General features: G+C 43.8%; 1 protein-coding gene across 1 annotated transcript in view; it reads left to right on the forward strand.

Moving 5' to 3' along the window:
* Positions 1-7,418, forward strand: part of FBXO36 (F-box protein 36) — a 60,050-nt gene extending 52,632 nt beyond the window's left edge. The window contains exon 4 of the mRNA XM_080670673.1: positions 4,182-7,418. Coding sequence (XP_080526799.1) covers positions 4,182-4,352 — 171 coding nt within the window. The 3' untranslated portion in view covers positions 4,353-7,418. The remainder of the gene's footprint in view (positions 1-4,181) is intronic.
* The last annotated feature ends 6,647 nt before the right edge of the window (positions 7,419-14,065 follow it).

Consider the following 14,065-nt stretch of genomic DNA (forward strand, 5'->3'; position numbering starts at 1 on the left):
AGTTAGAAACATCGATGAGAGAGAAACATCGATCAGCTGCCTCCTGCACACCCCCAACTGGGGATGTGCCCGCAACCAAGGTACATGCCCTTGACCGGAATCGAACCTGGGACCCTTCAGTCCGCAGGCTTATGCTCTATCCACTGAGCCAAACTGGTTAGGGCGAGGGCTGACTTTCAATAGATCGCAGCGAGGGAGCTGCTCTGCTATGTACGAAACCCCAACCCCGAAGCAGGTCGTCTAGGAATGGTTTAGTGCCAGGTTCCCCACGAACGTACGTGCGTTGCGTGAAGGGCGTGGGGGCGGCCCCCTTTCCGGCCGCACCCTGTTTCTTAGGACGAAGGGCTCTCCACACAGGACCCTGGTCCCAACGCGCCGCTGCGAAGCGGTTGGGCGCGATGGCCCACCGGCCCGGCGGGGACAGCTGGGGACCGGCTATCCGAGGCCAACCGAGGCTCCACGGCGCTGCCGTATCTTTCCGCCTGGGCGGTATTCTGATTTAGAGGCGTTCAGTCATAATCCCACAGATGGTAGCTTGGCCCCATTGGCTCCTCAGCCAAGCACATACACCAAATGTCTGAACCTGCGGTGCTGTGTATATTTAGAATGTTGTAATCTGAGTAGAGAAACTAGACCTTGAATGACGGTTGAAGATGGGTTAAGATAATGCACAACCTGCCTAACATCTAAATGTTTGTGGGCCGTCACTATCCTATATTCAGTGTTGCTGTTTAACATTATGTGAATATAACAGTTTTTACTCTGATATTTACGCAGAAAGAATCTTAAGTGATTATGCTTTATTATACTGTTCATTTCTGTTTGTCAATCATTATTTTCTTTTATTAGAGTACTTCTACAGTAGCATGAAATCTGAAAGTTAAGAACACTGGCTGCTTTCTCCTCAGAAATGAGTGTAATTTAAGTCAGCATGGAGGGACCTAGAGAGTATTATGCTAAGTGAAATAAGCCAGTCAGAGAAAGACAAGTATCACATGATCTCACTCATATGTGGAATCTAATATACAAAATAAACTGTTGAACAAAATATATCCAGAGACAGAAGCATGGAACAGACTATGGAATCTCAGAGGGAAGGTGGAGGTAGGTTGGGGAGAAGAGGTCAACCAGAGAACTTATATGAATATATGCATAAGCTGTGGACATAGACAATATGGTGGTGGAGGCCTGGGGTTGGGGGGAAGGGGCAGGTTATAAGGGATCAATGGGAGAAAAAAGGGGATATATGTAATACTTTCAACAATAAAGATTTAAAAAAAGAGAGAGAAAAGGATTGAGTATAATGGAGTTAAGAAATAGAGATAAACACTTACATTTTGTTCCCACCCCATGAAGAAGTTAGGGCCCAAGGGAGCAAAGCAGGACAGAGGGAGGGATTACTGTAGATTGGTTTGCTCAACACCCATTTAACTCTCTTACGCTAGATGGAGTTACCTCTGTATACTATAGAGGATAGAAAGATAAAAACTGCAACTAGTGTGTGGGATATAGCTTAGTTTTTGTCAAGTAGAATCTTGGCAGGAAGACATGAACGAGGTGAGGCGGCCTCCGTGCACATGGTGACCAGCTCCTCCTGCAAGCATAGTGATGGAGGCACGTGGAGAAGGTTTTAGTATCTTGTCCAAGGCATCATTGCATCCTAGCAGTGAGATTTCTACTAGAACAGCCTGGGGTTTTGCTTTATTTATTTTTTTAATTCTGGCTGCTGTTGTTCCTGACTGTATAGCATTGAACCTTTCTCTCTGGTTTTACTAGATATTCTGTGAACAACCTGTTGCCCCTGCTGTCTCCCCTTCTGCTAAAACAACCTGGAATACATTCTGTGCTCTGAAACTAAGAGCCCTGTCCAATATCATAGGCATTCTGTATAGTTTGGATGGATGGATGGATGGATGGATGGATGGATGGATGGGTGGGTGGATGGATAGGCTATTGAAAATTGTGAAGCAGTTTATCTGGCCCCAACTAGAGTAATTTTAGTTTGTATTTCACTTTTCCACTTTTCCCTTAATGGTAGTTTCTCACCTGTCATTTTTCTCTGTATTCACTATTCTGCCTCAGTGTCAACCACCCTTCTAATTAGCTGTGGCTGAATTCTAAGGGCTAGACGCAGTACACCAAACTGAAATGAGTTCCAAGGAAAGGAGAATGACTAGGCCTTTCCTAAAGAGTAAAGTGCATGCATTTCAGCAGGTGGTTCCTGACAGCTACTTTGGCCGTTCGGGGGCCTTTTTCCTCTTTGTCATTACATGCCTATGTTTCTAGAGGGTCAGATCCTGCAATCCCTGACACCTTTCGAACCAGAGCATAATCAGATCCAGTGTTCTAGAATGCAAGGATTTTACCATGCCTGTTTGCCTCTCCTGTTAAAGTGGTAAAGTTGCCCCCTAAAAAGAAATGTTAAATGGTGAAAATAATGAGTTCAATCTAATTTTTATCATAGCAATAAGGTCAATTCTCTCTCTCTCTTACTCATTTATTATGCATGGTTTGCACTGATCATTTTCCATAGATAACCGTGTTTCCCACTAGCATTGACCTCTGAGGGGCCTGTAGCTTCTTGCCTTTCTTTGCCTCTCTATAAGAGAAGTCTTCGTGGCAGTGCCTACTTATGGCCTGTGTGAGAAGGTTGTGAGCACAGAGCAGGGGCCAAGGGCCAGGCCAGTGTGCTCCGGACTACTGGTCTAACTCCACCAGGCCTAGATCTTCCCACTTCTGGAATTCACACGTGTGTCAGCCACTGACTGGAACCAATAAAAGGGGGAATCAGGATGGTGATTAACTAACTGCCCCAAGTTGCATTATTGGTACAGGAAGGATGGAGCCAGGAAGTGTCTGTTGCTGAGGCCCAGGCGGAACCCTCAAAGCACACTTGGTATTGCTGGAGTTACTGCTCTGCAACACCAAAGGTGCAAGCGCCTTTAAAGGTTCCTGTTCTTGCATGTACCACAAAACCATGGCTATCACCAAGGTTGGGGCTGCTAAGTTAGTACAAAGGGAGCCCTGCCTTCAGGAAGGATTTGGGTGTGTGGTAGCTAAGGCATCAGGAAACCTCCATATTAATGTGTGTTGTAGCAGGGGACTGATGAGAGGTGTTGCCGTAACTAATGGTGCCACCTGAAAAAGTCCTGCTATTAGGAAATCTTGGGTAAATTGAAGCTGAATTGTGGCAACTTTGAACTTGGAAGAAGGGAAAAATGGATCTGTGCAGCTATCGGGCCAGAGGGGTCTTGTCTGGCTTTAACCTTATGGCCCCTGGTTAAAGCCCAAGGCTGCAGAAGAGTGTCTCAGAGGAAGTTGTTCCCAGAGTACGGCTCACTTTGCCAGGTACATGGGGCAATGACATGTGTGCAGAGGACTTGGAGCAAAACTTGTGGTACCAGGAAGGAGTGGGTTTTCCATGTGCCTGCTGGCAATCTATGAGGGCTGCTTGGTCATTTTGATGAAGTTCAACACTGAGTAGCCTGCAGGGGACTGAGCTGTCAGCTGTGCAAACCCAGGGGAGAAATGGCTTGAGCAAGGGCTTAAAATAGATGCAACCTGGCCAACGTGGCTTAGAGGGTAAGCATTGACCTATGAACCAGAAGGTCACAGTTTGATTCCTGGTCAGGGCACACGCCCTGGTTGTGGGCTCAAACCCCAGTAGGGGACATGCAGGAGTCAGCCAATCAATGATTCTCTCTCATCATTGATGTTTCTATCTCTCTCTTCCTCTTTCTTCCTCTCTGAAATCAATAAAAAAGGGATGCAAATTTAGCATGAATTAGCTGCTCCCTATTAATTCATTCTAATGTAGCGCTGGGTGGCAAATCAGTTGACTGTACCATTATTAGCCTCTGTTATGTGGCTAATTAGAAATTAACTAAGTAATGTATGTGAACTACATAGAACTATCTTGCATTCTGCATCTAAATAACATCAGGATTTATTCAGTTAATCAAATATTGCTTTGTCCTTTAGATCTTTGTGCACTTGCCTCTTTCCTCAAATAGGAAGTTTCCGGAGGCAGGAACTGTGCCTGGCACCTCTTCATGCACACACAGTGTTTCCTCCCGTGTCTCACAGGCAGCAGGACGTGGGTAGTGACCTCATGAGTGAGTGTATGACTTGCACCAAACCCACACGTGACGTGACCCACTTCTGACTTTTTCCTCCCACAGCTGTGCACGTCTGACAAACTGTGGGAGCCGATAGTTGAGACTGCCCGTGAAATCACCCCTGCCATGAAGGCTCTGGCCCAGGACCAGGGTTGGAGACAAATGTTCTTCACCAAAAAGTTGCAGCTCCGCAAGAAGAAGCGAAATCAAGAAAACCAGGCAGACGATCAATGATAGGGATGTTGAGGCATGGCTGCATTTTTCTGCTGTGTCCAGATCTCTTCTGTTTCCTTTCATTGAAAACTAGGAGACATTGCTGGTTCAAGGAGTCATCTGAAAAGCACAAAGTACTTACTCACAGATGCAGCAAACCCAACTCTGCAGGGCCTTGCCTGAACCACAGTCCTTCCGGTGAAGGTGAAAATCAAATCATGGCCAGCACAAGGGCTGCAAGACAGGAAGCCCACCAGCGATGTCTTCCCCATCTCTAACACCCGTAGGAAAGAGGCTGCTTCTGCAATAAATGACTACCAGTGGATTTTTTTTTATTACATATCTATTTCATCTAGGCATTGGAAAAGGGAACCAGGCTTTTGAATTCTTTGCTGATGGTGTATCATCTGAGTCCATCCATGGAGCAGGGGCCACGTGGCCTGTGTGTGTTCTTATTGATTCCTGTTGAATCTACATTATGCACACCCAGAGGGGCAGTGGCCTAGGAGGCACTCCCATGAGTGCCACTGTCTTCCCAACTCTGTTCCTTGTAGTTTGCATTCAGGACCTGGTCCTATGGGCCCAGGATGCTGGGCATCATCTCGGAATACTGGGCATCATCTCGCCATGCAGACAACCCCTGCCCTGGCCCTGGTGTATGGCTGGCGAGCAGGCCAGGCATACTCCTTGCAGATCTTGTCTAGAGCTCAGCATTCCAGGACTTCACATTGCCAAATAAACTATAAATATTTCCTAGAGCAGCGGTTCTCAACCTGTGGGTCGCGACCCCTTTGGGGGTCGAACGACCCTTTTACAGGGGTCGCCTAAGACCATCGGAAAACACAGATATTTACATTACGATTCATAACAGTAGCAAATTTACAGTTATGAAGTAGCAACGAAAATAATTTTATGGTTGGGGGTCACCACAACATGAGGAACTGTATTAAAGGGTCGCAGAATTAGGAAGGTTGAGAACCACTGCCCTAGAGGGATGTGTTTCCCAAAGGATGTGGACAGTTACCACTCTTATAACTGTGATTTTTAAGAACACAAGCTGTGAGTAACAGTAAAAATCTGTGGTTTGTATTCTTTTAACTTGGCAGAGGAGAAAAGCACTACAGTTTAGGGGAGGAAATGCTACCTTGCTGAGATGGGTTATTTAAAAATTGTTTTCTTCCTGCACTCTCGTGAGGGTTAAGTCCTCCAATGAACTCATAGCAGTGGATAATCTAATGACTCCTTTCAGGTTACAGACAAAGTAGCTTTCAACCTCCCATCACCTTTCTAACCTCATTTCTTCATTCCTGCAGCCTCCACTTTGCTACCTAGAAAACAATGACACATGTAGTCCTCCACCCCACGCCCTCCATGTCAGAGGGACTCCCCTGATGCAGTGGGACCTCCCCAATAGTGCAGAAGAGGTGAACTGTTGGCTGTCCTCCTAGATTCTTCTAGCATGGTTCCATAGCCATAGCTTAGTGACAGATATTTTTTTCTTTTTTTTTTTTTAATCCTCACCCGAGGATATTTTTCCACTGATTTTTAGGGAGAGTGGAAGAGAGAGGGAAAGACAGAAAGAAACATTGATGTGAGAGAAACACCTCGATTGGTTGCCTCCTGCATGCACCCCGACCAGGGCCTGGGCCGGGGAGGAGCCTGCAACCAAGGTATGTGCCCTTGACTGGAATCAAACCCAGGACCCTTTGGTCTGCAGGCTGATGCTCTATCCACTGAGCAAACGCTAAAACTTTTTTTTTTCTTTTTAATTAAACCTGTGTTAATATCAAATCAGATTTTAACCCCCATTCACATACACCCTTAACACTTGGTCATAGATTTCCAGGGACATCTGTGAAATCAAATGTCAGCTGCTCCCTTGCAGGTGAGGAGCCTGTCAAAGTCATGTCTGGATTTAGTCCAAGCACAGAGCAAAGATCTAATTGGCGAGAGACCCAGGCCTCGTTCTCTGCACGGGAGCGGTCCTGCCAGGTGCAGGGTGATGCAGGCGGGCAGAGGACACCTGCTTCTGCACAGCTCCTACTGCCTATTTCTCCCTGAAGTTCCAGACTTCACTCGGCCAGGTTTTCAATGATAGAACACAGGTCAATACCATGTGTGTGCAGCATTTGTGTGTACGCACGATTTGGTATGTCAACATAACTGTATGAATATAAAATTACAACTCATTTGTTACATTGGTGCAAAATGTCAGCAGCTCAAAAATGTCATGGATCGTGTTTTATCAACTAACAGATTCTGAAAGCTTATGGGTGTGCATAATGTAGATTCAACAGGAATCAGTAAGAACACACATATGACCATTGGAAAACTTTTAGTATCGGTATATAATACTGTAATATGAAAATAGATGCTAGCCCTAACCGGTTTGGCTCAGTGGATAGATAGTCAGCCTGCGGACTGAAGAGTCCCAGGTTCGATTCCGGTCAAGGGCATGTACCTTGGTTGCGGGCACATCCCCAGTAGGGAGTGTGCAGGAGGCAGCTGATAGATGTTTCTCTCTCATCGATGTTTCTAACTCTCTCTCCCTCTCCCTTCCTCTCTGTAAAAAATCAATATAATACATTTTAAAAAATGTTTGTAAAACATAGATTACTAGATTATCAAATTATAATTATTTGCCTTAATTTGGGTGCCTTATTACCTGGGCAATCATTATTTTTGCCGAAACATGAACAATATCATCGACCTAAAATCCTGCATCTTCTGTAGTGGAAACATTTTGCCCTCCCCCTTCCTCCTTTCCTTGTTAGAGCCTCATGACAATCCATCAAGTGAAAATATTGCGATGCTTTGCCTCTCTGCCTCTATTGACAGCTTTCATGGGAATGGATAAATCTGCTCTGTTTATATCACACCACTTCAGAGTGAAATGCCACAGCATTTTATAATCTTGCTCTTTCTCATCTTTCCAGTGAAAATGGTTTCTACTGTTATCATTTACCATTGTAACTATCAAAGTAAAATAGTGATTTTTTTTATGTTTTATATGTTTTAAAGTTAGAACAATTTATTAAAAACAAATATGAATAATTTATAAACTAAAAAAATAAATATATTTTACCTAATATCAATTTCTATTACTGCTTTTTTGGCATATTATGTGCATTAAACCTTGGTTACATGGGATGCAAAATATTTTATTTTACGAGTAGGCCTATGAATTTGGGAGAGATTATTATTTGGGGCAGGGGTAGGGACAAATCACGAGTCACCACTTGTCATTGTTTTCCAAGCTTCTTTTACTTGGTGGGCCTCAGCCCTCATTTATTCCCCCAAATAAACTTCTAAGATGCTGAAGAATAATGTAAACATAAAAGCACTTGTGCAGCGTAGTTTCTTGGTCTGAGTTTTAAGGTAACGACCTTTATCTCCAGTTTGTCTTAAGATAATATTATGAGAGTGTCTAGGTTTTTCAACTCTGAACAGTTAGTTTCAACTTGAAATGTGTGTCTTTGGATGCAAAACATTATATAGACAAAAGAAAAATGTGCATCCGCAGTTAAAAACATTGTCATTTTACAAAGTATAATTATTGTCTTAGCTTTCCTGTTATTGTTTTCAAGTGAGATCATCTAAGCAACGGGGTATCACAAGTTTGCCCTTGAGACATGGGACCCCTAAGGCTGGGAGCTACAGAGTAGGACTCACAGTTTCCTGCTTATCACGTTCCCTCAAACGCAGATCTCCATTCAGAAAAGTTGTTTTCAGCTGGGAAATCTGTCCATCCAGAAACTGTTAGGATTATAGATCCATGGTCAAGACTAAGTTGGAACACCATTAGAAATAATAGCAGTTTCCATTTGAGTGTATACTGCGTACCAAGAAATAAACAGGTAGTAATCAATTTAATTCTTACAGAAAGCCTTGAAGGTAAGTGATACTATTTCTGTCTTATAGATGAGGGGTGATAAACTATGGCATAGGTCAAATTTGACCAGCTGCCTATTTCTGTATATAAAGTTTTATTGGGCCACAGTTCATGTTTATGTTCACAGATCATGTTCACACAATGACAGAGGGAGTCATGATATAGACTGTATGGCCTGCAAGGCTTAAATTATTCTAAGAGGACAAGTTAACTTTTCCAAGGTCTCATAACCAACAAGTGGTAAAGCTGAGATTCAGATCAATAGCTACCATCTCTTTGTTCTTTCTTTTATTTTTTAATTTAATATATCTTTATTGTTCAGATTATTACAATTGTTCTTCTTTTTTCCCCCCATAGCTCCCCTCCACCCGGTTCCCACCCCACCCTCTGCCCTTACCTCTACCCCACTGTCCTCATCCATAGGTGTATGATTTTTGTCCAGTCTCTTCCCACAACCCCCATACTCCTTTCCCCCGAGAATTGTCAGTCCACTCCCTTTCTATGCCCATTATTCTATTATATTCACCAGTTTATTCTGTTCATCAGGTTTTTTATTCACTTGATTTTTAGATTCACTTGTTGATAGATATGTATTTGTTGTTCATAATTTTTATCTTTACCTTTTTCTTCTTCTTCCTCTTCTTAAAGAGTACCTTTCAACATTTCATATAATACTGGTTTGGTGTTGATGAATTCGTTTAGCTTTTTATCTGTGAAGCTCTTTATCTGACCTTCAATTCTGATTGATAGCTTTGCTGGGTAGAGTAATCTTGGTTGTAGGTTCTTGCTATTCATCACTTTGAATATTTCTTGCCACTCCCTTCTGGCCTGCATAGTTTCTGTTGAGAAATCAGCTGACAGTCTTATGGGTGCTCCCTTGTAGGTAATTAACTGTTTTTCTCTTGCTGCTTTTAATATTCTCTCTTTGTCTTTTGCTCTTGGCATTTTAATTATGATGTGTCTTGGCGTGGTCCTCTTTGGATTCCTTTTGTTTGGGGTTCTGTGCGCTTCCTGGACTTGTAAGTCTATTTCTTTCACCAGGTGGGCGAAGTTTTCGGTCATTATTTCTTCAAATAGGTTTTCAGTATCTTGCTCTCTCTCTTGTTCTGGCACCCCCATAATTCTGATGTTGGTACGCTTGAAGTTGTCCCAGAGGCTCTTTACACTATCTTCAAATTTTTGGATTCTTTTTTTCTTTTTGCTTTTTTGGTTGAGTGTTTTTTGCTTCTTTGTATTTCAAATCTTTGACTTGATTCTTGTGTTCCTCTAGTCTGCTGTTAGGTCTCTGTATAATATTTTTTATTTCAGTCAGTGTATGTTTAATTTCTAGTTGGTCCTTTTTCATATCCTCGAGGGTCTTGCTAAATTTATCGGCCTTTTCTAGGAAATTCTTGAAAAAACTTATAACCGTGGTTTTGAACTCTATCTCCAGTCATTTGCTTTCCTCCATTTCTTTCATTTGTGATCTGTTTCTTTGTCTTTGCATTTTTGTTGCTTCCTTGAGTTGGTAGAGTAGCTTTGTGTGCTAGGTGTCCTGTATGGCCCAGTGGCTCAGCCTCCCCAGTTACCTGAGGTGGACACTCTTGGTGCACCACTTTGTGGACTGTGTGTACAGCCTTGTTGTAGTTAAGTCTTGATTGTTGTTGGTATCACTGGGAGGAATTGACCTCCAGGCCAACTGGCTGTGAGGATCAGCTGTGTCTACGCTGGGAGAACTTCTGTGCTGGAGACAGCCTTATGAGACAAGACTTGCAAAATTGCAAAAGCCTCTGTGCTCAGCTTGGATGGGGCGGAGTCTCAAGGCTAAGCAGACAGCCTTGGCTTCCTGTCAGCCCTGCCCTATGAGGCCCCTGGGTCTCAGAGTCCCTCAGTTATCGCTGCAAGCATCTCTGAGAGAAAGCCGCCCTTGAGTTTCGCCCACTGCCAGACAGTCCAGTTTCTCCCCCAGTGAATCTGGATTCCCAGATTCTCCCCCGGAACTGGAATTCAGTGCAGTTGGGGGCTTCCGTCTTCCTTCCGCTAGAGAAAGCCAGTGGCACACTCAGCAGTCAGTCCTCTCTGCGCACACTTGTGCGCGCGCCTCCAGACCTCTGCCTTTCGCAGCTCCCCTGAGTTTCCATGCAATCCTCTCTTTTCCCGACAGTCCAGACTCCCCCTGTATGAGTCTGGGACCCCAGGGTCTCGCCCGGAACTGGGGTTCAGTGCATCAGAACTGGGGTTCAGTGCAGTCGGGAGCTTCCATCTCTTTCCCGCTAGAGAAAGCTAGCCAGGCACTCAGTCGCCCGTCCTCTCTGCGCATGTGTCTCTGTATCTCAGCCTTTTGCAGCTCCTCTGAGTCTCCGTGTGCCCCTCTCTTTCCTTCTAGTTGTAGAATTTCCACTCAGCCAGCTTTCCTGTGGTTCTGGATGATGTCCGTTCTGTCTTTTAGCTGTAGTTTTGAAATTGTTGTGTGAGGCAGCAGTTTAGGTGTTCACCTATGCCACCATCTTGGTTTCTCCTCCATCTCTTTGTTCTTAACCACAAAAGCACCACGTCTCCTTTCAGAGCCAACACCACTTTTGACCAGTGGGACTTGAAAAGGTGATGGGATTTGTCCAAGGTCACATTTGAAATAACATGGGAGAGGGCCTAGGACATAATTTAAAGGACCATTCTAATTTAGTCATCCAGAGAATATTCTAAGCATTTTTCTTTTCCTTTTTTTAAATTTATTTTTATTAACTTCAGAGAGGAAAGGAGAGGGAGAGATAGAGCCCAGTCGGTGTGGCTCAGTGATTGAACATTGACCTATGAACCGGGAGGTATGGATTCCCAGTCAGGGCACATGCCCAGGTTTCGGGCTCAATTGCCAGTAGGGGGCATGGGGCATGCAGGAGGCAGGATTCTCTCTCATCATTGATGTTTCCATCTCTCCCTTCCTCTCTCTTCCTCTATGAAATCAATAAAACATCAATGATGAGAGAGAATCATGTGCCCTGACCAGGAATCCAACACTGACCTCCTGGTTCATAGGCCGATGCTCAGCCTCTGAGCCACACTGGCTGGGCAAAATATTACAAGCTTTGATGAACTAAATTAGTGCCCATTTTTCTATAAAGTATCTTAAATTCATTTAAATAATAAGGAGCATCTTCAAGATGCTCATATGCTCTTAGAAAAATCTAAGTAAAGGATTGAGTAAAGGAATTGAATATAGTTCGCTGGTTCTTGACCAGACTCAGTCCTCTCTTTTTCCTGCCACTGTCCTCCCCTACCTTGTCTGACAATGAAAGAGGCTCTCAGTGCCACTCAAACCTTCCCTGCTTCTGATTGTTGGTCCGCACATTTCATTTGTAATACTTTTAGTGCACTGCCAGTGGTCTCTGCTCCCCCGCCATGGCTCAGCTCCCCCCTTCTTGGCGACAAATGCTGCTGCTTCTCAGTCTTTGCAATTCAGCATCAACATTCTCCTCCCACCTCACTGCTCTCTGAACATTTTGACGTTGGAGACCTCCAGGTCACATAAGCCACACCATTATTATATTTAAGGATGGATCATGAGCTTTTAAAAAGGAGATTAGAAATCTTGCTTTCTTAGCCATAACTGCACCATCTGAGCCTAAAGATGCTGAAAAAGTTGGCATTGAAATCTCCTTAAAAGTATAAATCTGAAACAAAACATGACTCAAAAGGTATCTTTTCCTTGACTTTATGAAGTCAAAATTGTACCTTTTTGGTGCCTCTTATAGTGTGGCATCATTTTGAGAGCAATCATTCAGAGTTTACAGAAAAAAGGAATTGAATATTTTAAATGTGGATGTGATGAGTTCATTAAATGCCAAAAATTGATCATTAAAGCTCTTCAGACCAGCAATGCAAAAGCACTAAAGTACCCAGCAGGGTAAGAGACTGCACTGGATTTCCTGCAGAAAGGCAGACAGGCCCGTAGCTGACACTGCTAAATGCATGTGTGCTGGGTGGAGCGTCAGCAGAAGACATCACAGAGATACCACTTTCTAATGAATTAGTGTCTTGTCAAAGTAAAGATTTAGCTGAAGACATGAGGCTGAGTTAATATCTGCAGATCTTTACTTTTGTCTTTCAAACAGATAAATCGGTAGATGTGTTTGGATTCATTGTTTGCTTGTTCATTATCACACCACCTAATCAAAACTCTCACGTGAATGCTTAGAACAGTCAACATACTGAATATCGTTATTCATTCTCATGGTTGCAAAAGCAACCTTGGGTCAAACCCTTGGTGCATTAGTCTGAGTCAAAGCAGTGACAGCATGTGCTGGAGGTCATTATGTTTTTCACTGCCATGTGCTTGCAGTCAAATAATGGCAAGATCTACTTAAGGATGTCCTGGTGAAACAGTAAAAATCACTGCATTCTATTCAGTCTTTACCTGAATCCACATCTTCTTTTTAATATTCCTTGTGGCAAACAGGGAGTACATATGCACATAGCTCATCTGCTTCCAATCCAAGCCCAGTGGTCTTGATAACAAGCACTCGTGTGCCTGAGGTGCAGCCGAACTACTGCTTTTGTCATGAAATGCCATGTTTGTTTGTTTGGCAGACACATTACTGAAAAGGAGGCTGTCACTTCAAGGAAAATAACTGCAGTACTTGTTGCCAATGATAATATTTAAGCTTTCAAAAGGAAATTAGAATTTTGGAAAATGTATATCACCCTCCATGAGAAATAATTCACATACCATACAATTTACCCCTTTAAAGTGGTTTAGATATATTCACAAATTGGTGCAATCATCACCATTATCTAGTTCCAGAACATTTTCGTTACCCCCAAAAGATACCCAATGTCCATTAGCAATCACTCCCCATTCCCGTCTCCTCTTGGCCTCTGACAACCACTAATATACTTTCTCTATGAATTCATCTATTCTGAACATCTATAATAATAAAAGCATAATATGCTAATTAGACTGGATAGCCGAATGACCTTCCGGACATCATTCTGGACATCCTTCTGTATGAAGCCAGGGTGGCAGGGTCCGAGGCAGAGGTGGTTAGGGGCAATAAGGCAGGCAGGTGAGCAGTTAGGGGTGATGAGGCAGGCAGGTGAGTGGTTAGGGGTGATGAGGCAGGCAGGCGGGGGTGGTTAGGGGCCATGAGGCAGGCAGGCAGAGTGGTTAGGGGTGATCAGGCAGTCATGCAGAGTCGTTAGGGGCAATCAGACAGGCAGGCAGAGTGGTTAGGGGTGATCAGGCAGAGTGGTTAGAGGCAATCAGGCAGGCAGAGGTGGTTAGGGGTGATCAGGCAGGCAGGCAGGCAAGTGGTTAGGAGCCAGCAGTCCCAGATTGCGAGAGGGATGTCCGACTGCCAGTTTAGGCCCGATCCCGCCCTGGGATTGAGCCTAAATCGGCAGTTGGACATCCCCCAAGGGGTCCCAGATTGCGAGAAGGCACAGGCTGGGCTGAGGGACCCTCCCCACCCCCGTGCATGAATTTTGTGCACCGGGCCTCTAGTTTCATATAAATGGAATCACACAAAAATCAAGTGATGTTTTAAAATATTGTACTAGTATGAAATACGAAAACTATTTGGAAGATCTATAGAACTAAGTGGGCCAATATTTTCCAAATGACTTAAGCATTATGTTACAAAATCATAAAGAGGTAAAAGATCCATTCAAAGTGTGAGACAATCAATAGATATTAATGTAACATTTTACAAAAAGTTTACTGATATTATATTGGATTCCACACTCTAAGTAACCTTTAAGAAATACTACCTGTGGAATTTTTTGGTGTGATATCACCCCCCCCCCCCCCCGCCACACACACACACACACAAACACACGATTATTTGAAAGGACTTAAATATCCCACCCC

The sequence above is a fragment of the Plecotus auritus genome (assembly GCF_963455305.1).
Source record: "Plecotus auritus genome assembly, chromosome: 5".
NCBI classification, from domain to species: Eukaryota; Metazoa; Chordata; class Mammalia; order Chiroptera; family Vespertilionidae; genus Plecotus; species Plecotus auritus.